Source organism: Nansenia antarctica (genome assembly GCF_963989245.1).
Source record: "Nansenia antarctica genome assembly, chromosome: 6".
Lineage (NCBI taxonomy): Eukaryota > Metazoa > Chordata > Actinopteri > Argentiniformes > Microstomatidae > Nansenia > Nansenia antarctica.
Genome location: NC_137676.1, coordinates 25,458,166 through 25,480,665, shown reverse-complemented (window position 1 = coordinate 25,480,665; position 22,500 = coordinate 25,458,166). Strand labels below are relative to the sequence as shown.

The 22,500-nt window shown below is 47.4% G+C and overlaps 1 protein-coding gene across 1 annotated transcript in view; it reads left to right on the top strand.

Moving 5' to 3' along the window:
- Positions 1-4,127: 4,127 nt before the first annotated feature.
- The window catches only part of LOC308159460 (vitamin D3 receptor B-like), a gene marked incomplete at both ends in the record, with an annotated part of 30,326 nt that continues 11,953 nt past the window's right edge, over positions 4,128-22,500 (top strand). Inside the window, 5 exons of the mRNA XM_080533251.1 lie at positions 4,128-4,273; positions 5,224-5,354; positions 7,482-7,678; positions 14,222-14,321; positions 19,003-19,183. Of these exons, the coding sequence (XP_080389377.1) occupies positions 4,128-4,273; positions 5,224-5,354; positions 7,482-7,678; positions 14,222-14,321; positions 19,003-19,183 (755 nt within the window). The remainder of the gene's footprint in view (positions 4,274-5,223; positions 5,355-7,481; positions 7,679-14,221; positions 14,322-19,002; positions 19,184-22,500) is intronic.

Sequence of the window (22,500 nt, the reverse complement as noted above, 5' to 3'; positions counted from 1 at the left end):
GCAGAGAGAGGTAACAGAGGAACAGCAGAGAGGTAACAGAGGAACAGCAGAGAGCGGTAACAGGAACAGCAGAGAGAGGCAACAGAGGAACAGCAGAGAGGTAACAGGAACAGCAGAGAGAGGTAACAGAGGAACAGCAGAGAGAGGTAACAGAGGAACAGTAGAGAGGTAACAGAGGAACAGCAGAGAGGTAACAGAGGAAGAGCAGAGAGAGGTAACAGAGGAACAGCAGACAGGTAACAGAGGAACAGCAGAGAGGTAACAGAGGAACAGCAGAGAGGTAACAGGAACAGCAGAGAGGGAACAGAGGAACAGCAGAGAGAGGTAACAGGAACAGCAGAGAGAGGTAACAGAGGAACAGCAGAGAGCGGTAACAGGAACAGCTGAGAGAGGCAACAGAGGAACAGCAGAGAGGTAACAGGAACAGCAGAGAGAGGTAACAGAGGAACAGCAGTGAGAGATAAAAGAGGAACAGCAGAGAGGTAACAGAGGAACAGCAGAGAGGTAACAGAGGAACAGCAGAGAGGTAACAGAGGAACATCAGAGAGAGGCAACAGGAACAGCAGAGAGCGGTAACAGGAACAGCAGAGAGAGGTAACAGAGGAACAGCAGAGAGCGGTAACAGGAACAGCAGAGAGAGGTAACAGAGGAACAGCAGAGAGCGGTAACAGAGGAACAGCAGAGAGAGGCAACAGAGGAACAGCAGAGAGTGGTAACGGGAACAGCAGAGAAAGGTAACAGGAACAGCAGAGAAAGGTAACAGAGGAACAGCAGAGAGAGGTAACAGAGGAACAGCAGAGAGAGGTAACAGAGGAACAGCAGAGAGAAGTAACAGGAACAGCAGAGAGAGGCAACAGAGGAACAGGAGAGAGAGGTAACAGAGGAACAGCAAAGAGGTAACAGAGGAACAGCAGAGAGGTAACAGAGGAACAGAAGAGAGGTAACAGGAACAGCAGAGAGAGGTAACAGAGGAACAGCAGAGAGAGGTAACAGGAACAGCAGAGAGAGGCAACAGAGGAACAGCAGAGAGAGGTAACAGAGGAACAGCAGAGAGAGGTAACAGAGGAACAGCAGAGAGGTAACAGAGGAACAGCAGAGATCGGTAACAGGAACAGCAGAGAGAGGCAACAGAGGAACAGCAGAGAGGTAACAGGAACAGCAGAGAGAGGTAACAGAGGAACAGCAGAGAGAAGTAACAGGAACAGCAGAGAGGCAACAGAGGAACAGCAGAGAGAGGTAACAGAGGAACAGCAGAGAGAGGTAACAGAGGAACAGCAGAGAGGTAACAGAGGAACAGCAGAGAGGTAACAGAGGAACAGCAGAGAGCGGTAACAGAGGAACAGCAGAGAGCGGTAACAGAGGAACAGCAGAGAGAGGTAACAGAGGAACAGCAGAGAGGTAACAGAGGAAGAGCAGAGAGAGGTAACAGAGGAACAGCAGAGAGCGGTAACAGAGGAAGAGCAGAGAGAGGTAACAGGAACAGCAGAGAGAGGCAACAGAGGAACAGCAGAGAGAGGTAACAGAGGAACAGCAGAGAGGTAACAGAGGAAGAGCAGAGAGAGGTAACAGAGGAACAGCAGACAGGTAACAGAGGAACAGCAGAGAGGTAACAGAGGAACAGCAGAGAGAGGTAACAGGAACAGCAGAGAGGGAACAGAGGAACAGCAGAGAGAGGTAACAGAGGAACAGCAGAGAGAGGTAACAGAGGAACAGCAGAGAGGTAACAGAGGAACAGCAGAGAGGGGTAACAGAGGAACAGCAGTGAGAGGTAACAGAGGAACAGCAGAGAGAGGTAACAGAGAAACAGTAGAGAGGTAACAGAGGAACAGCAGAGAGAGGTAACAGGAACAGCAGACAGGTAACAGAGGAACAGCAGAGAGGTAACAGAGGAACAGCAGAGAGGTAACAGAGGAACAGCAGAGAGGGGTAACAGGAACAGCAGAGAGAGGTAACAGAGGAACAGCAGAGAGAGGTAACAGAGGAACAGTAGAGAGAGGTAACAGAGGGACAGCAGAGAGAGGTAACAGAGGAACAGCAGAGAGAGGTAACAGGAACAGCAGACAGGTAACAGAGGAACAGCAGATAGGTAACAGAGGAACAGCAGAGAGGTAACAGAGGAACAATAGAGAGGGGTAACAGGAACAGCAGAGAGAGTTAACAGAGGAACAGTAGAGAGAGGTAACAGAGGAACAGCAGAGAGAGGTAACAGAGGAACAGCAGAGGTGTAACAGGAACATCAGAGAGGTAACAGAGGAACAGCAGAGAGAGGTAACAGAGGAACAGCAGAGAGAGGTAACAGAGGAACAGCAGCAGAGAGGTAACAGAGGAACAGCAGAGAGGTAACAGAGGAACAGCAGAGAGAGGTAACAGGAACAGCAGAGAGAGGCAACAGAGGAACAGCAGAGAGGTAACAGAGGAACAGCAGAGAGGTAACAGAGGAACAGCAGTGAGAGGTAACAGAGGAACAGTAGAGAGGTAACAGAGGAACAGCAGAGAGAGGTAACAGGAACAGCAGACAGGTAACAGAGGAACAGCAGAGAGGTAACAGAGGAACAGCAGAGAGAGGTAACAGAGGAACAGCAGAGAGAGGTAACAGAGGAACAGCAGACAGGTAACAGAGGAACAGCAGAGAGGTAACAGAGGAACAGCAGAGATGGGTAACAGGAACAGCAGAGAGAGGTAACAGAGGAACCACAGAGAGAGGTAACAGAGGAACAGCAGAGAGAGGTAACAGAGGAACAGCAGAGAGAGGTAACAGAGGAACAGCAGAGAGAGGTAACAGAGAAACAGCAGAGAGAGGTAACAGACAGCAGAGAGATAACAGAGGAACAGCAGAGAGGGAACAGAGGAACAGCAGAGAGGTAACAGGAACAGCAGAGAGGTAACAGAGGAACAGCAGAGAGGTAACAGAGGAACAGCAGAGAGAGGTAACAGAGGAACAGCAGAGAGAGGTAGTAGAGGAACAGCAGAAAACAGCAGAGAGGTAACAGGAACAGCAGAGAGAGGTAACAGGAACTGCAGAGAGAGGTAACAAAGGAACATCAGAGAGGTAACAGAGGAACAGCAAAGAGAGGTAACAGAGGAACAGCAGAGAGAGGTAACGAACAGCAGAGAGAGGTAACAGGAACAGCAGAGAGAGGTAACAGAGGAACAGCAGAGAGAGGTAACAGGAACAGCAGAAAGAGGTAACAGAGGAACAGCAGAGAGAGGTAACAGAGGAACAGCAGAGAGCGGTAACAGGAGCAGCAGAGAGAGGTAACAGAGGAGCAGCAGAGAGGTAACAGAGGAACAGGAGAGAGAGGTAACAGAGGAACAGCAGAGAGAGGTAACAGAGGAACAGCAGAGAGGTAACAGAGGAACAGCAGAGAGCGGTAACAGGAGCAGCAGAGAGAGGTAACAGAGGAGCAGCAGAGAGGTAACAGAGGAACAGCAGAGAGAGGTAACAGAGGAACAGCAGAGAGAGGTAACAGAGGAACAACAGAGAGGTAACAGAGGAACAGCAGAGGAATATGAACAGATGTACGTATTGATATCCTGATGGATCAACATAGATAATAAAATAGAACAAACATGATTTTCTTTTTCTTTAACCAACTAGCTGGGAAGCATAGGCCAGCCAACTACTTTTAGAAGGCAGGGATGGGTTGTCGTTCCAGTTATGAATAGTTCTATAGCAGTGGTGTAAACGCAGCGTTCAGGAGGGAGCCCTGTATCATTGTGTTTTGAATGTATACCAGCCTACTTCATGTCAATCACATGGTCCTTGCCCTAGCAGCCTGGACTCATGACCCGCCCACCTCAGCCCTTCGCTGAGCCTGGCTACGTCGACTGGGCTCAATTCAAGATGGTGTCATCCCAGAATGACCTTTTACTTTCCTAGGCTGTCCTATTTCTCTATACTAATGATGTATGTCAGGGTGGGGGTCATAGAATCTACCACTTCACTCATGACGTAGCTGTAGGTGAAGAGGTCAGAGGTCAGGGGTGAGGTCACGTAGTGTGTCTCTTCCAGGTCAACTGGTGCTAATTCATCCTCCTCTCTCTCTGTCTTTTGTCTACCCCATCCGTTTCCTTTCTGCCTTCTCTTCCGTCTCTCTCTCTCCCTCCTCCCCTCTGGTCTGGTAGTGATGGAGTCTACGGCTGTGAGCACCTCCACTCTGGCCCCTGATGAGTTTGACAGGAACGCCCCGCGCATCTGCGGCGTGTGCGGGGACAAGGCCTCGGGGTTCCACTTCAACGCCATGACCTGCGAGGGCTGCAAGGGCTTCTTCAGGTACACACACACGCGCACGCACGCACACACATGCATGCACAAAGACGCACACACACACATACACACACAGACGCACGCACACACACACTTACACTCACACGCGCACACACACACACACTCACACTCACACTCACACTCACACTCACACTCACACTCACACTCACACACACACACACACTCACCCTCAAGTCATTACCACCCACGGTTGCGTCAGACACACAAACATATCGACACTAGTATGCCGTTCACTCACTTTGCTCACAAACTCCAGCTCACAACATAGTGCTGAATGCTTATGCAATCAAGTCTTGTCTCAATCAAGTATGTTATTTAAAGGTGTTTAACTCAGTGAGAACACACCCGTCTCTCGGGTAACACAGCCACAACATTCTAGTAGCGGGGTGAATACTTTTTCAAGGCACCGCGCTACGCAACGCAGCGCAGCGCATGCGTATTTAACTTTCACCCACGCAGACGTGGAAGGAAATGAATTCCAGCGCGTACACACTGTTTGTGTGTATTTTCATCTGTGGGTCTTGGCACTAGTTCCTGTTCAAAGAGAGAGCCACCATGAAAAGGATGTTTAATAATCTCCTTCCTCATCTCCCAAGCTGCCCTTGGGTTGAACTTTGTGCGCGCGCGGGGGCGTGCGTGCACGCACGTCTGTTGTACAACTGAATTATTATGCTCCGCATTGCTTCTTGGCACGATGCTCCCCCCCCCTCGCGCTGGCAAATGTCCATGTTTGTGCTTTTGAGGTTGATCCAGAGTAGAGGTGAAGTACATCAATATTTATAGAATTACAACATGATTACATATTTGTGCTCTAAGAGTGTTTAGGTGCCAGCCCGCTTTTACACCTGTTGAATGATGTTCTAAAGTGGCCTGGGCACACGCACACATACACACGCCTGCATGACTGTGTGTGGTTCCCCCCCCCCCCCCCTCAGACGGAGTATGAAGCGTAAGGCCAGCTTCACCTGTCCCTTCAACAGCAGCTGCACCATCACCAAGGACAACCGCCGACACTGCCAGGCCTGCCGCCTCAAACGCTGCGTGGACATCGGCATGATGAAGGAGTGTGAGTGTGTTACTGTAACCATGGTGACGGAGTGTGTTACTGTAACCATGGTGAAGGAGTGTGTTACTGTAACCATGGTGAAGTAGTGTGAGTGTGTTGCTGTAACCATGGTGACGGACTGTCAGTGTGTTACTGTAACCATGGTGAAGGAGTGTCAGTGTGTTACTGTAACCATGGTGAAGTCGTGTCAGTGGTCACGTGCATGACAGTTGAATGAATGAATGAATGAATGAATGAATGAATGAATGAATGAATGGACTTTATTGTCATTGCTACAGTACAGGTACCAAACAACGAAATTTAGGAGGGGTGGCTCCCCTGGTGTTAGGAAAGGAAAAAAAAAAAAACTTTTAGAAAAAGAAAAAAATCACAAGAAGGTAAGGAGCTGGTTTACATAAATAAAGGCTATGTACACAATCCACTGTACTATACTGCACAGATAGTCAACTAGGGTTGTCATATTGCACAATAGTATTTTTTCATGTTATTTAAAGTGTCACAGTTTGCAGGCTTGAAATGTACATGTTTGTGCCTCAGCACTACACCTGATTTTTTTCAGTCCAGCAGCTGCCATACAATCCGTCCAGACTGTCCAGGGCCCAGAACTTAGGTCTTTGCTGTGTTCAGGGCCTGGACGGCCCTGTGGTAGAAGCAGTTCTTCAGTCTGTTTGTCTTAGCGGCCAGGGTCCTGAACCTCCTTTTCGAGGGCAGCCTGGTAAAGTGTACGTGCCCAGGGTGGGTCGGGTCCCTGGAGATCTTTGAGGCCTTCCTGAGACAGCGTGTGTTGTACAGCTCTTCCAGAGAGGGGAGGGGGGCGCCGGTGATCTTCTGTGCTGTTCTCACTACTCTTGGCTAGTAGCTACCTGTGTGTAATGAGTCTGACACCAGCTGGTGAAATCATAAACCATTTGCCTAAGTAATCTTCTGGTTATTCTGAAACTACAGATTGTAAGCTTTCAAATGATGCGTCATACATTGAAATCGGATAAAACTTAAAGACGACATGAGTATATGAATGTTGGTGCACCTCAAGAATGGGAATGCGACAGGAGAAAAGTGACTGATCAAACCACAACAACAAACGCTGCTAACAGCTAGTGGCTTTTATAAAAAAAGTATAAACTCAAATGTCTTGAATCAATAAGGCAGTCTATTTTAAAGTCAGGTTGTGACAACAACAACATGTGTTGAAGGGCGGGGGGTCGGGGGGGCAATGAAGGCAATGGAAATGCACATATATTTACCGTTCACTGTTTTGCAACATTTGTCAGAGTCAAGATCTTCTCGGCCATTCCCCTCTACACACAAATGTTTAGAATGTTCCATCTGAACGACTAGAGCCTTCCAGCGGGCGTACAGTAAGTCAGTACGCTCAGAGGTGAACTTTAGACACCTGCTGTTATTTACAATCTGATTGGCCCTGCTTCAATGCACTTTGTTTGCTTTCTGTGTCTCTGTAAATAAGAGGGCGAGTGTATGTTTTCTCCTGAAGTCAGGATACTCTCTCCGCAGTGATGTTTTGAAGCGGGGGGGGTGCTCCGTTCCTCATATTGTTCCCTGAGTTTGTAGTTTGGATTCCCGGAGAATGACGACACTCTGCTCCCGACACTGTACACACGACCGGGAGCCAGCAGGAATGCACTTATGCTTTTGCGCCGTTGCTCCGTCAACAACGTGTCGTAGAAGCAGAGCGGAGTGTGGTGATCTAATTCGGTCGCTACGACAACAGCGTCAGAAACAGGGACAATGTGTTCCGTTGTTCAGCACCAGGGGGGCCCGGGGGGGGGGGGGGGGGGGGGTCTTTGGACAATAACAGGCCCCCTCTGCTGCTGTGTAGCCTTAGCACGTTGTAGAATACACATGCTCGCACACATGCACGCATACACACACACACACACACATGTCGAGCGAATGAAAGTTTCCATGGTCTTTTTTATTGCCGTTTTATTGCCTGATCATTTGGTCACGGCCTGTACTCTCTCCCACATGCTCTGTTCAACCCTCACCCTTTCTCCCTCTCTGTTTTTAAAAACTACTCTTCCACCGCCCCCTCTCTCTCACTCTCTCTCTCTCCCTCTCTCTCTCCCTCTCTCTCTCCCTCTCTCTCTCCCTCTCCCTCTCCCTCAGTCATTCTGACAGACGAGGAGGTGCAGAGGAAGAAGGACCTGATCCAGAGGAGGAAGGAGGATGAGGCCCAGCGGGAGGCGCAGAGGGAGGCCCAGAGGCCCCGCATGTCTGAGGAGCAGAGCCAGGTCATCGCCACGCTGGTGGAGGCGCACCACAAGACCTACGACGACTCCTACTCCGACTTCTCACGCTTCAGGGTCAGTGTCCCCTCCCTAACACCATGTCCCCTCCTAACACCATGTCCCCTCCCTAACACCATGTCCCCTCCTAACACCATGTCCCCTCCTAACACCATGTCCCCTCCTAACACCATGTCCCCTCCTAACACCATGTCCCCTCCCTAACACCATGTCCCCTCCCTAACACCATGTCCCCTCCCTAACACCATGTCCCCTCCTAACACCATGTCCCCTCCCTAACACAATGTCCCCTCCCTAACACCATGTCCCCTCCTAACAACACCATGTCCCCTCCTAACACCATGTCCCCTCCTAACACCATGTCCCCTCCCTAACACCATGTCCCCTCCCTAACACCATGTCCCCTCCTAACACCATGTCACCTCCTAACACCATGTCCCCTCCCTAACACCATGTCCCCTCCTAACACCATGTCCACCCAAGTAACGCCACTCACCACTTCTGAACGCCATTCTCCACTAAACACAAGCTATCAAAGGGGAGAAAATGTTGTTAATGACATAAAGCATAAAAGCGATCGACGATTTGACATTCCTCGACATCGTCATCGAGACGATCCCGAGAGACGTTCTAAGTTCAGTCAAACAGAAATAATATCATTTGGAAATAACTCCAATTTTTCATCGATATGTCGTACAATTGCGGTAAATAGAAGAAAGTATAGGGGTCTAATTAAGGTAGTGCTGGGGACACATGGGAAGGGGAGGGAGAGAGGGTTAACTGGTGAAGGCAAGCTTGAAGAGGTGGGTTTTGAGGGCCTGTGTAAATGTTGGGAGGGTGTTGGCCTGTCTGATGTGGTTGGGGAGGGCGTTCCAGAGGGATGGGGCTGTGGCTGAAAAGGCCCTATCACCCCAGGTCATGATGACATGAAACGTTTGCCCACTGGTCTACACGGCCTGGACACTTTGTGGAAAAAGTTGAAAGAGCACAAGAGAGGGAGCTGTGTGAAACGTATCCGCACCGTGCTCCTTATATAGAATGACTTATATAGACTGACTTATATAGTGCCGTTATCCTTTAGCCTCTCATTCACATATTCACACACCCATTCACACACACACATTCACACACACATTCACACACCAATGGCGGCCAAGCTACCATGTAAGGTCACTGGAAAGCAATTTGGGGTTCAGTGTCTTGCCCAAGGACTAGGGTTGGGTACCGAAAATCGGTACCGGTAGGTACCGGTTACTTTACATTCGGTATGTACCCGTACCGAATCGCAAAGGAGATTTCGGTTCCTCATTTCGGTACTTTTCAAAAAAAAAAAATCTTCCCCTGGTGTCCGGTGTCATGCAACAGTCAACCACACGTGACTTGAGTCGTGACGTGAGTGACATCGCCTGTTTCCAATTTCCAATCAGTGCGTGCGTGGTAGTGAGGTGAGCAGTTGTGTTGAGAAGAAGAAGAGTGAGCTATAGTAAGTGTAGTAATATAGTTAGTGATTGTATTATTGTATTATTGTATTGATATTATTATTATCATCATAATAATCATAATCATATTATCTAATTTCGCTAGCTAGCCTAGCTACGAGGTCACCGAGAATGCCGAAGACCGCAATGAAGACCGCAATGAAGCGTTCTAAAGTGTGGCTGCATTTCACCCGGCTCGATTGATTGATTGATTGATTGAAAACTTTATTAGAAGATTTGCAGAAGTAGGTACATGAAAGTACATATTACATACAAGGTCAACTAACAGGATAAAAACCCAAGAAAGCCACTGGCTTATTTCAATTGGGGTCCTTGATTGAATGATTCAAACGATGATTCGATGAAAACAACGCGAAGTGCTCAAAATGTTTTAAATCATTCGTGTGTAAAGCAGGCAACACATCGAACTTGATGAAACACCTGACAACGCACGCGATACATTTAAGGGTAGAAGGGTGCTCCGTGTTTGACAGCTTGCGCAAGTTCACCCGCCCTTCGGCTGAGCAGCAAGCACCTCCGGAGAGGGGGAGGCGGAGATCGCCATTCCCATTGAGGATGATGATGACAGCATTTCCTCAGGTTAGTAATAATGTTTCCGTTTATTTATTTAAAGAGGGGGACAGTGGACATTCGCCCTCTATGATTTCTTGTTTTGTTTTATTTAACCAGGAAAGGGACGGGGGATTGAGAGATTAAACATGCAGGTAGGTAGGCCCAGGATGGATGATGTTAGCTGGACTGGGGGAGGGGGAGTAGGGTGAGGGGTGTGTGGAGGTCAGGCAGACCGTCTGATCCGCACCCAAGCGACCCCAGGTGTCGTTATGTGGTACAGCATTCAAGAGGGTCCTATCCAAGACAGGCAGCAGCAAATATTTAGCTACAGTCAGTAACATTATTTAACCTATGTTTATATTGTTGGCTCAACAATGTAACTGTGGTTGTAGGTGTAACTGTGGTTGTAGGAGTAACTGTTGTTGTAACTGTGGTTGTAGGTGTAACTGTGGTTGTAACTGTGGTTGTAACTGTGGTTGTGTAACTGTGGTTGTAACTGTGGTTGTAGGTGTAACTGTGGTTGTAGGAGTAACTGTGGTTGTAGGTGTAACTGTGGTTGTAGGAGTAACTGTGGTTGTAGTTGTAACTGTGGTTGTAACTGTGGTTGTAGGAGTAACTGTGGTTGTAGGTGTAACTGTGGTTGTAGGTGTAACTGTGGTTGTAGGTGTAACTGTGGTTGTAGGTGTAACTGTGGTTGTAGGTGTAACTGTGGTTGTAACTGTGGTTGTAGGAGTAACTGTGGTTGTAACTGTGGTTGTAGGTGTAACTGTGGTTGTAGGAGTAACTGTGGTTGTAGGTGTAACTGTGGTTGTAGGTGTAACTGTGGTTGTAGGTGTAACTGTGGTTGTAGGTGTAACTGTGGTTGTAGGTGTAACTGTGGTTGTAACTGTGGTTGTAGGAGTAACTGTGGTTGTAGGTGTAACTGTGGTTGTAGGTGTAACTGTGGTTGTAGGTGTAACTGTGGTTGTAGGTGTAACTGTGGTTGTAACTGTGGTTGTAGGTGTAACTGTGGTTGTAACTGTGATTGTAGGTGTAACTGGTTGTAGGTGTAACTGTGGTTGTAGGTGTAACTGTGGTTGTAACTGTGGTTGTAGGTGTAACTGTGGTTGTAGGTGTAACTGTGGTTGTAACTGTGGTTGTAGGTGTAACTGTGGTTGTAACTGTGGTTGTAGGTGTAACTGTGGTTGTAACTGTGGTTGTAGGTGTAACTGTGGTTGTAGGTGTAACTGTGGTTGTAACTGTGGTTGTAGGTGTAACTGTGGTTGTAGGTGTAACTGTGGTTGTAGGTGTAACTGTGGTTGTAGGTGTAACTGTGGTTGTAGGTGTAACTGTGGTTGTAGGAGTAACTGTGGTTATTGTGCCTCAGCAATAAAAAAGTGAAAAGCTGTTTAATGTTGTCGACCGTGTTATTATTATTATATATATATTATATATATTAAAAAAATAAAAAAAGTACCGAATTAAGTACCGTTTTGGTACCGGTACCGTTTTTAAAGTATCGGTTAGTAACCGGTACCGGATAAAACCCAAACGATACCCAACCCTACCAAGGACACCTCGACATGTGGCCAGCCGTGGCTTGAACTGCCGATCTGCCGACCATGCGATCGTTAGACGGCGGCTCTACCTCCTGAGACACAGCCTCTACCTCCTGAGACACAGCCTCTACCTCCTGAGATACAGCCTCTACCTCCTGAGACACAGCCTCTACCTCCTGAGACACCTCTCTCCCTCTCCCTCCTCTCCCTCCTCTCCCTCCTCTCCCTCTCTCCCTCCTCTCTCCCTCTCCACCACATCGCTTCTCACCTCACCAGGCCACGCCCCTCTCCCTCTCCGACAGCTTACCATCAGCTGTCCGTTCTGGAAACAGAACTCTCACTCTTGTCCCCCCCCTCCAAACTCCAACTCTCTCTCTCTCTCTCTCTCTCTCCCTCCGCTGGCTTTGGGGTCGGGTCCAAACAGGACATCTGACCCCACAGCCCCTGACTTGTCTTCACTCTGTTATTCAGCCAGGCTCCTTCTCATCCAGGGACTGAGGAGTGACCGTACGTCCGTTAGTATTGGCGCTTTTCCATCGGCTCGGCTCGCATTTGAACAGTTCCGGGTACGAGACGTTTTCCGCTATACAGGAACGACCCGGGACTGTAGGAGGAGTTACGTGTCATAAGATTCCCCCCGCTATACAGATCAGCGGGGGGAAATGCGATAAGAATTATGTCAAAATGCAGCACTATCGTGCACAGATCAGCCTTACAACATGTAACGTTAAGTGCCTGTTACTTGCCGCTTTCAGTTCTAGTAGACTAGTTTAGATCTCGCAACCAGGGAAATGCCGACGTGTTAAAGCCCCGATTCTATTTTTATTTCTCCTGACACGTTGAGCACTGTGCTTTTTTTGGTTGGTGAACTACCGTAATAAGCCTAAAAAAGTTCAACTGTTCAAAAAGTGCAACTTCTCTGATTTCAGAAACTGTTTGAATGTTTTAGATTGGGCATATAGTTCATGAATTACGATAATTTGAAGGAACGCTGTAAAATCCTGTCGGCGCCGACAGCTCCGGTTTCGGAGCAAGACGCGAATCTATCGGCATTAGTCAAATACATGCTCACATCCAGTCATCCGCTCACTGCTCTCCATCAAAAATGGCACATCCATCAATAATATTACATAATAACAACTGCTCTGATTAGATTGCTTAGATTGTTTAATACATCAACGGGGGGAAAAGCGAGATGAACTCTGAGCGAGTATCATGCTTCCTCCATTGAACGGAAAGTCCTATCTATTCCATTCAAAGTGTTTTAGCCTTCCCCTTTTCCACTGGTAATAAGGAATTGGCAAGAATAGATCGATATAAATAGATCAACATAATGCAGCACTATCATGCACAGATCAGCCTTAAAACATGTAACGTTAGATATATAACGGAGCAATGTATTTCTACGGAAAGGCTGACTGACGGGGGCTCATACAATCTCCGCGTTTGTTTTAGATAGAGTGCTCCGGTGTCTTGCTGGTAGTCAAATATATTTATTTATATATACAGCATATGGATGTTACGTGCCTGTTACCTGCCGCTTTCAGTTCTAGTAGTTTAGATCTCGCAACCAGGGAAACGCCGACATGTGTTAAAGGGAGCAAGACGCGAATCTACCGGCATTTGACTCATGAGTGAACGGCGAAAATGGCTGGACGGCACAGCTTGGGATTCCATTGAAGTTACAGGGAACTATGTGTGAAAGAGGCTTAAATGTTGAAATAACAGTAATACAATGTTCATTGATAAAATGACATAAGGGATGGAAAGGGGTTTTAGAAGGGGGATGATGAAGCGCGCTGGACTGAGGAACAGCATAGGCACAGGACATCGCCATAATAGCGATTTTTTTGTTATGCTTGTTGTAAATAAAAGTTCTATGATGCATTGAAATGAAATTAAACTAAGATAATACGATGGTTATCATAATTTTTCTAATCTTTATTAATAAGTTATTACAGAAACAGTAAGTGACATTTTCCGAGAGCGAAATCTGTTGTGGTATTTTAACAACGGTTAGCGAAGAAATCTATGAACATGGGATGACGATTTCCATTGACCAATCAACGGTGTGCAGCGTCACACGTCACACACAGCCTGGCAAAAAAGTACCTTTGGTACCTTTCGCTACCCATCCCGAACAAGAACTAAAACCGGCACGGGTACCAGAAATGGCACGGGTACTTTTGGCAGTGGAGAAAGGCTAAAGACCAGGGCCGGGTAGTGGAAAGACCAGGGCCCTGTAGTGGAAAAGCGCCATAAGTTTATCCCACAAGTGCTGTTGTTGTCATGGATGGTGGTCCGTAGCTCTGTCCACACGTGCTGTTGTTGTCATGGATGGTGGTCCGTAGCTCTGTCCACACGTGCTGCTGTTGTCATGGATGGTGGTCAGTAGCTCTGTCCACACGTGCTGTTGTTGTCATAGATGGTGGTCCGTAGCTCTGTCCACACGTGCTGCTGTTGTCATGGATGGTGGTCCGTAGCTCTGTCCACACGTGCTGCTGTTGTCATGGATGGTGGTCCGTAGCTCTGTCCACACGTGCTGTTGTTGTCATGGATGGTGGTCCGTAGCTCTGTCCACACGTGCTGTTGTTGTCATGGATGGTGGTCCGTAGCTCTGTCCACACGTGCTGTTGTTGTCATGGATGGTGGTCCGTAGCTCTGTCCACATGTGCTGTTGTTGTCATGGATGATGGTCCGTAGCTCTGTCCACACGTGCTGCTGTTGTCATGGATGGTGGTCCGTAGCTCTGTCCACACGTGCTGCTGTTGTCATGGATGGTGGTCCGTAGCTCTGTCCACACGTGCTGCTGTTGTCATGGATGGTGGTCCATAGCTCTGTCCATGTATGTGAGGACATTTCTCCAGCGTTCCTGTCGGTCACCAAGAAAAGTGTCAGGCTGAGCGCTTTGCTGTTTGAATCCCAGATTGCCCCCTTCAACACGTGTGTGTCTGTGTGTCTGTGTGTCTGTGTGTGTCTGTGTGTGTGTGTGTGTGTGTGTGTTCCTGCAGCCCCCGGTTCGTGAGGGTCCGGTCACGCGCAGCGCCAGTAGAGCTGCCTCCCTCCACTCTCTGTCAGACGCCTCCTCAGACTCCTTCAACCACTCCCCAGGTAACACACTCACACACATACACACACTCACACACACACATACACACACTCACACACACACACACACACACACACACACACTCACACACTCTCTGTCAGACGCCTCCTCACACTCCTTCAACCACTCCCCAGGTAACACACTCACACACACACACACTCACACACACACACACGCACACTTCCATTCATTCATTCACTCACTCTCTCTCTTCCTCCAACAATCTCAGTCTCTCTCTCTCTCACACACACACACACACCCCCCAAACCCCACCCTGACAGACAGGCAGAAGAACAGGAAGAACAGGAGACGGAGCCTCAGCAGAGAGGAGATATGTGACAGGGCATGGTTAAAAAGTCCGCAAGTAGGGCAAAATCATTTTTCTGTTTTTTCCAGATTATGAAAGGGTAGATTGTAAGCTTTAAAATGATGTGTCATACATTGAAATCTGAAACAAGTTGAAGAAGTCATGGATAGTTTAATGGTGATACCCCCTGAATCACCGTACTGAGATATCCAGCCTCAAAACGTTTTTCACAGGGTGGGAACAATAGCTGGTTAACTCCACCCTAATCACTCCCTGAAGACAACCACTCCCCCATTACACTACCTGTCATTATCTACCTGTCATCTGTCAGTGGGGTTGTCAGCTAACCCTCAGGTAACAAACTTGCAGGGCTGACATGTTTAAATTGCAAAATAATAATAATAATAATATTTCAAGATTCATGATTTTTTTATTGCCATGTGTGCCAAAAGTTTATTACATCCCATTACAAGTACAAGAGAGTAAAATTCATGGCAATGTAAAAAATTAGGCAAGATACAATTGAGCAATACAATAATAGAATGGTAAAAAATGATAATTTTGTGTCCGTGTGTATGCATTTATCATTATAGTCCATAAAGCATCTAGTGGGACTTCGGTGTAGTTCCTTCCCATCCCATCTGGGCATCAAAGCTGTTGCCTAATAAAAAAAGAAGACAAAAAGAAGTACATTTAACATGATTGCCCACTATTACCAACACCACTTTTACGAAATAGCCTACTACTATCTTCATAAAATAGAATTGCTTATACAATGACATTGACAAATACCTGAAGTGCTGGTGACTCATCAAGGTGTCATCTCTCGGAACCTCTCACCTCCTCATTCTGTAACACAAATCTCAGGTCAGAGGTGTGGACACACTGCTAGTGTAGGTTTTCCATAGACTCAGTGTACTGTACTTGTACTGAAGTAGGCTAGTGAAATCATTTCAATTCACAGTATTATTCTACAGCAAATCTACATATCAATGAATTAATCATTATTTTTTGATTCTCCACAACATTACAAAATGTCATTACAAAAGCATTTACTTTTTCTATAATCTATTATATCTCTGACAAAGCTAGATAGCTAGCTAACAAGCTAACAGTTGTTTGGCTAGCTGGTACACACACACACACACACACACACACACACACTAAAATGGTGCATGAAACATACTGTACACTATGTTGCATTTTTAGTGGGTGTGCAACAAATGTATTTATTCATTATGTTTTATCTTTGACAACGTATTTCTTCCTCCCACCATCTCATTAGTTTTGTAGAGGGGTGGCATAATTGTGGTGAGCAGTTTCAGTGGTCTGATAACTGATGCTAACAACGGCGCTATCTACCTTACTCACAAAACAACAAATAACTGTTTGGCTATCCTAAGTAAACAACACAAAATCCTAGTAAACAACACATGTAACTCACTAAAACTTACCCAAGAACACAGCAGAAGGTCTGTCTGCAGAACTGCTCCATGAATAGTGAACTGATTTCAATGTCTGAAATTCCGTTGTCATCTGTCATCGTCAGATCCGGAGTTCGGAGTTCCCGTTATGTATAGTCCAATATTAAGGAGTTCAATTGCCCACTGTCGATATTTCTGCCTGCTTATGACATTATGTTGATAGCATTAGCGAGAGCTTCAGCATCCATTTTGTAAACTTGTCAACAAATAGGTCCACACACGCAGATGGCTACTTACATACAGCTGGGGTGGGCGTGGCTACACACACTGCCACACTAATACCCCCCACCCGATTTTGATAACTAAATGTAGGTATTTAGTGAATGTAAAACTGTTGGATATGATATCGAGTGGGTTCTTCATCGCTTCATTTGTCGTCGTATGCCAAAAACCGGAAAACATTTTTTTTCACAACAAGACTTGTTCGGCTCGATTGCGAGCTTTTTTTTTCACCAAGATGGGGACCTTTTAATGAAACCCTGTCACATATTGGTATTCATATTGGTATTCATATTCAGTGTTTCCTCCAGGAATTTTCACATTAGTGGCGGTGAGGCCAATTCTTGCGCGGGCAATTTTTCCCGCTCAAAACAACAACGTCATTTCACCAAAAACTAGAGGGAGCGTAAAAAAAATAAAAAAAAAATAGCGGTTAAACCATTAAAGCCGAGCGGCGATGTTTTATATAGCAGGTGATCAAATACCATGATATCCTGAAAATGGTCTGGGCCGACGAACGTAAATGTTGTATGTGTTCAATATTTACGACCAAAAATCCTTGTGTGTGTGGGCAACTCCCGATTCCTGACAACTCCCGACTAGGGTTGCCAGATGGGCTCGTTTTTTGGGGGTGGAATTAGCGGTTTTAGACTGTGAGTAGGGTGGAAAATGTAAATCCCATCTGGCAACCCTGTTCGCGAGTCCGATTGTGACGTGGATGGAATGTAGCCAATCAAGAAGCGAGCTGACTTCTTCTTTTCGGATGGGAACACCACACACAATACGATCAAGGCTGTTCAATCGTAGATTTTTTATCTTCATGTGTGGGGTCTGTCTCAGAAAAAAAATGTGTTAAGATTTTGAAAATCCTTATGTGTGTACCGGGCTTTAGTGGACTGATTCAATTAGTGGCGGAGAAAATTCATTCGTGGTGGCCCGCCACGAATCAATGCATATAGAGGAAACACTGCATATTGGTATTCATATCCATTCAAAGTGTGTACGTGTGCGATTCTTGTCATGCGGCTTTTACTCAGAACCCAGAGGGGGGGGTTCAGCGGGACCCCCCGTAGCCCCCCCTGTCTCACAGTAGTTAACACCAGTCCATTAAAGCATCCGGACCCCCTTAATTGTCTGAAAACACAGGAGGACATGACCCTCTCAGCCAGCCAGCCAGCCTCACACAGAGCCACAGGCAGAGTTAGTCTGGTTAGTTCTTCACCCCCCCGCCGAGAGAGAGAGAGAGAGAGAGAGAGATCCCTATTCAAATCTGGCTCAAATTATTGGACTCCGTTATAGAACCCATTTCCCTCTATGGTTGCGAGGTCTGGGGTCCACCTGCCAACCAAGATTGAGACTCTGCATGCAGAGTTCTGCAAATCCGTTCTTCGTATCCAACGTAAAACACCAAATAACGCATGCAGAGCAGAATTAGGACGATACCCACTAATTATAAAAATTCAAAAGAGAGCTTTTAAATTTTACAACCACCTAAAAGAAAGTCACCCTGACACGCTCCACAACAAAGCCCTTACCCACAGATAGACTCTAGGGAGATGCCCCCTCAGCCAGCTAGTTCTGGGACTCTCACAGTCACAAGCAGAGCCACCTATTAGACTAAACCAAATTATAAGAAAACAAAAAGAAAATTACCTGACACATTGGCAAGAATCAACCAAAAAACCAGAGCAAATTGGAATGCTATTTGGCCCTAAACAGAAAATACACAGTCAGTGGCAGAATACCTGAGTACTGTGACAGACCCAAAGCTAAGGAAATCCTTGACTATGTACAGACTCAGTGAACACAACCTGGCCATCGAGAAAGGCCGCCACAGGCAGACCTGGCTCCCCAGACCAGACAGACTGTGCACCCACTGCACACAAAACCAGGTGGAAACAGAGCTGCACTTCTTAACTACCTGCCAGCTGTACAAGGACATCAGGGACACATACTTCCCACTGATCACCAACATCCAGGGAGACTTTGAGGACTTGACCAATGTCGAAAGGCTACCATATCTACTGGGTGAGGTACAGCAATGTGCAAACACAGCAGCAAGATTTGTTAGCTGCTGTGATAGAAAAAGGCAATCAAATGGGCTAAAACCACCATAATAATTTAAATAATTTTTATTTCATTTATTTATTCTAGTATGTAATCTATTTGTAATCTATTTATTTGTAATCTAGTATGTAATCTATTATTTATTCTAGTATGTACATGTATGTACATTACATTCTTATTGTTTTGTATCTACACACTTCACATGCTTTGGCAATGTAAATGTATGTTTCCCATGCCAATAAAGCCCTTTGAGAGAGAGAGAGAGAGAGAGAGGGGGGGGGAGAGAGAGAGAGAGAGAGAGAGAGAGAGAGAGAGAGAGAGAGAGAGAGAGAGAGAGAGAGAGAGAGAGAGAGAGAGAGAGAGAGAGAGAGAGAGAGAGAGAGAGAGAGAGAGAGAGAGAGAGAGAGAGAGAGAGAGAGAGAGAGAGCTCAAACCTAATCTGGATGTTTATGTTGAATGGTTTCTGTGTTCTGTTGAACTTCCCCCCTCCTCTCCCTGTACCCCTGCAGAACACTAAAAGCCTCCAGGAAGTGTCATGTTTTCATGTCATGTGTTTCTTCCCCCCTCTCTCTCTCTCTCTCTCTCCCCTCCTCCTCTCTTGTCCAGAGTCGGTGGACACCAAGCTGATGAACTTCAGTAACCTGTTGATGATGTACCAGGAGCAGGGCGGCAGCCCCGAGTCAGCTGACCAGGACAGTAAGCTCTCCATGCTGCCCCACCTGGCCGACCTGGTGAGCTACAGCATCCAGAAGGTCATCGGCTTCGCCAAGATGATCCCCGGCTTCAGGTGTGTGTGTGTGTGTGTGCTGTGTGTGTGTGCTGTGTGTGTGCTGTGTGTGTGTGTGTGACGCGCGCCTGTGCCTTTTGCGTGTCTTAAGCCCTCTTTAAACTTCTGATCTGCCCCCCAGAAATTCAAAAAATCAGTGGCGCTAGAACAACGTCTGATTTACACACACCTTTTATTTACCAGACATATAACACCCAGAACTCTGAACACAACTTTAACAACTGGTAGGATGAGTAGTCTACCACAATGGGTAGAGAGAGATGAATGAATGAATGAATGAATGAATGAATGAATGAATGGTCTTTATTGTCATTGCTATAGTACAGGTACCAAACAACGAAATTTAGGAGGGGTGGCTCCCCCGGTGCTAGGAAAGAAAAAAAAAAGGAAAAAAAACACAAGAAGGGAAGGAGCTGGTTTACATAAATAAAGGCTATGTACACTATCCACTATACTATACTGTACAGATAGACGACTAGGGTTGTCATATTGCACATAGTGTTATTGCACATTCATTTGAAGTGTCACAGTTTGCAGGCTAGAAATGTACATATTTGTGCCTCAGCACTACACCTGATTTTTTTCAGTCCAGCAGCTGCCATCAAACCGTCCAGACTGTCCAGGGCCCAGAACCTAGGTCTTTGCTGTGTTCAGGGCCTGGATGGCCCTGGGGTAGAAGCTGTTCTTCAGTCTGTTTGTCCTTGCGGCCATGGTCCTGTACCGCCTTTTCGAGGGCAGCCGGGTAAAGTGTTCGTACCCAGGGTGGGTTGGGTCTCTGGAGATCTTGGAGGCCTTCCTGAGACAGCGTGTGTTGTACAGCTCTTCCAGAGAGGGGAGGGGGGCGCCGGTGATCTTCTGGGCTGTTCTCACGACTCTCTGTAGCGCATTTCTCTCCGCGGTTGTGCAGCTGGAGAACCAGTTGCAGATGCAGTAGGTGAGGATGCTCTCCACTGCGCCGCGGTAGAAGGCCACCATTATGTCCTGCTTGATGTGTTCCTTCCTGAGGACTCTCAGGATGTAGAGCCGCTGTTGTGCCTTCTTGATGGTGGCTGTTGTGTTTTTCTTCCAGATGTAGAAGAGTCATATGGGTAGAGAGGTGTAGAAGAGTCATATGGGTAGAGAGAGGTGTAGAAGAGTCATATGGGTAGAAAGAGAGGTGTAGAAGAGTCATATGGGTAGAGAGAGAGGTGTAGAAGAGTCATATGGGTAGAGAGAGAGGTGTAGAAGAGTCATATGGGTAGAGAGAGAGGTGTAGAAGAGTCATATGGGTAGAGAGGTGTAGAGACATTCAGGGAGAAGGTGCTTGTGTGTTAAACACGTCCCCTGATGTCGGCCGTTTGTGACTAGCTGGTTGGGAGGAAGCCCACCCCCGCCGTGCCCTGCACACCTGATAGAACGCCTGCACACCTGATAGAACACCTGCACACCTGATACAACGCCTGCACACCTGATAGAACGCCTGCACACCTGATACAACGCCTGCACACCTGATAGAACACCTGCACACCTGATAGAACGCCTGCACACCTGATAGAACACCTGCACCCCTGATAGAACGCCTGCACACCTGATAGAACGCCTGCACCCCTGATAGAACGCCTGCACACCTGATAGAACGTCTGCACACCTGATAGAACACCTGCACCCCTGATAGAACGCCTGCACCCCTGATAGAACGCCTGCACACCTGATAGAACGCCTGCACACCTGATAGAACGCCTGCACCCCTGATACAACGCCTGCACACCTGATAGAACGTGCAGCACTGCTAGACGGTTACCGTGACGTTCAAGGCTGCAGTGTCTTTAATTTCTGAGGACAAAAAATGGCGGCTTGGGAGATTGCTTTTTTTAAGATGGCTCGTTGGACAGGCTTGCCATCTTAACACGGTGTCTTCTTGTTGTCAACGCCTGCTTCGTTTGTCTCCAGTGTGTTTGTTGGAAGTGTGTGTGTCTGTGTTTTTATGACCCAGGCCCTGTGGACGTTGGTCTTTTAACATGCGATGACGTACGTCCGCAAGCACGTCAGATAAATCCGCTTCAAGGTCGATGATAGTGCTCTGAATGAAACGGGGGCTGGTCTTTGTGTTGGTCTCTTTCTCTGTGTCTCTGTGTCTCTGTGTGTCTCTGTGTGTGTGTGTGTCTCTGTGTGTCTCTGTGTGTCTCTGTGTGTCTCTGTGTGTCTCTGTGTGTCTCTGTGTGTGTCTGTGTGTGTCTGTGTGTGTCTGTGTGTGTCTGTGTGTGTCTGTGTGTCTCTGTGTGTGTGTCTCTGTGTGTCTCTGTGTGTGTCTGTGTCTCTGTGTGTCTCTGTGTGTGTCTCTATGTGTCTCTGTGTGTCTCTGTGTGTGTCTGTGTGTGTCTGTGTGTGTCTCTGTGTGTGTCTGTGTGTGTGTCTCTGTCTCTGTGTGTGTGTCTCTGTGTGTCTCTGTGTGTCTCTGTGTGTCTCTGTGTGTGTCTGTGAGTCTCTGTGTGTGTCTGTGTGTGTCTGTGTGTCTCTGTGTGTGTCTGTGTGTGTCTGTGTGTGTCTGTGTGTCTCTGTGTGTCTCTGTGTGTCTGTGTGTGTGCCCGCCTGCCCAAGTATCTGTCATACCACATTGAAGCACTGATTGGTTGTCACAGTAACTATAGAAGTGTGAGAGCTCCCTATGCACACTGTGTCTCCACCCCCCCCCCCTGAGTAACCCCCCCCCCCCGAGGGAGGGAGGAAACTAGTTTTATTTCATTTTTCTCTTCGTCCACACAAAGCCCCCCCCTTCCAGGTTAGTGTGTTTGTGGTTATCAGTGTCAGGCGACAGGGGGAATCCTTCAGTGTCGCAAAAAAGGTGGAGGAAAGGTCAGCGGGCCTCTCTCCCCGGGCCTATCACTGCTCCACCCGCCGCTCGTAGCGGCTGAAAAGACTCGGTGGAGACGGATTAACTCTGGAATGTTTGCTCACTTCTGATCCCTGCTCTCTAAGCTCCAGAACACCGCCACCACCACCACCCCCCAAACACCCAAACACCCTCACCTCAACAGTTCCACATGTTCACGCCGGGGCCCTTCGCCAAACTGGTTATCTGCGATTGCACAATAGCCTTCGACAGCTAATGGAGTAGGGCCTGTTTGCCCACGGATAAGCGGGACGGACCCTGGTGTTGCGACAAGGGCGCCGATCGAAGCGTGGAGAAACCTCTCTTTAGAAGGCCGTCCCTGTCTCGCGTTGTTGTTTGATTGTCGTAAAGTCTGTGGAAGATGTTAGAAAAGAGAGCTTGGGGAAAAAAAACGATGTGTCGTCAGTTGTCTTTTCACACTTGGGGGCCACTCCGGGCCTAGAACTCC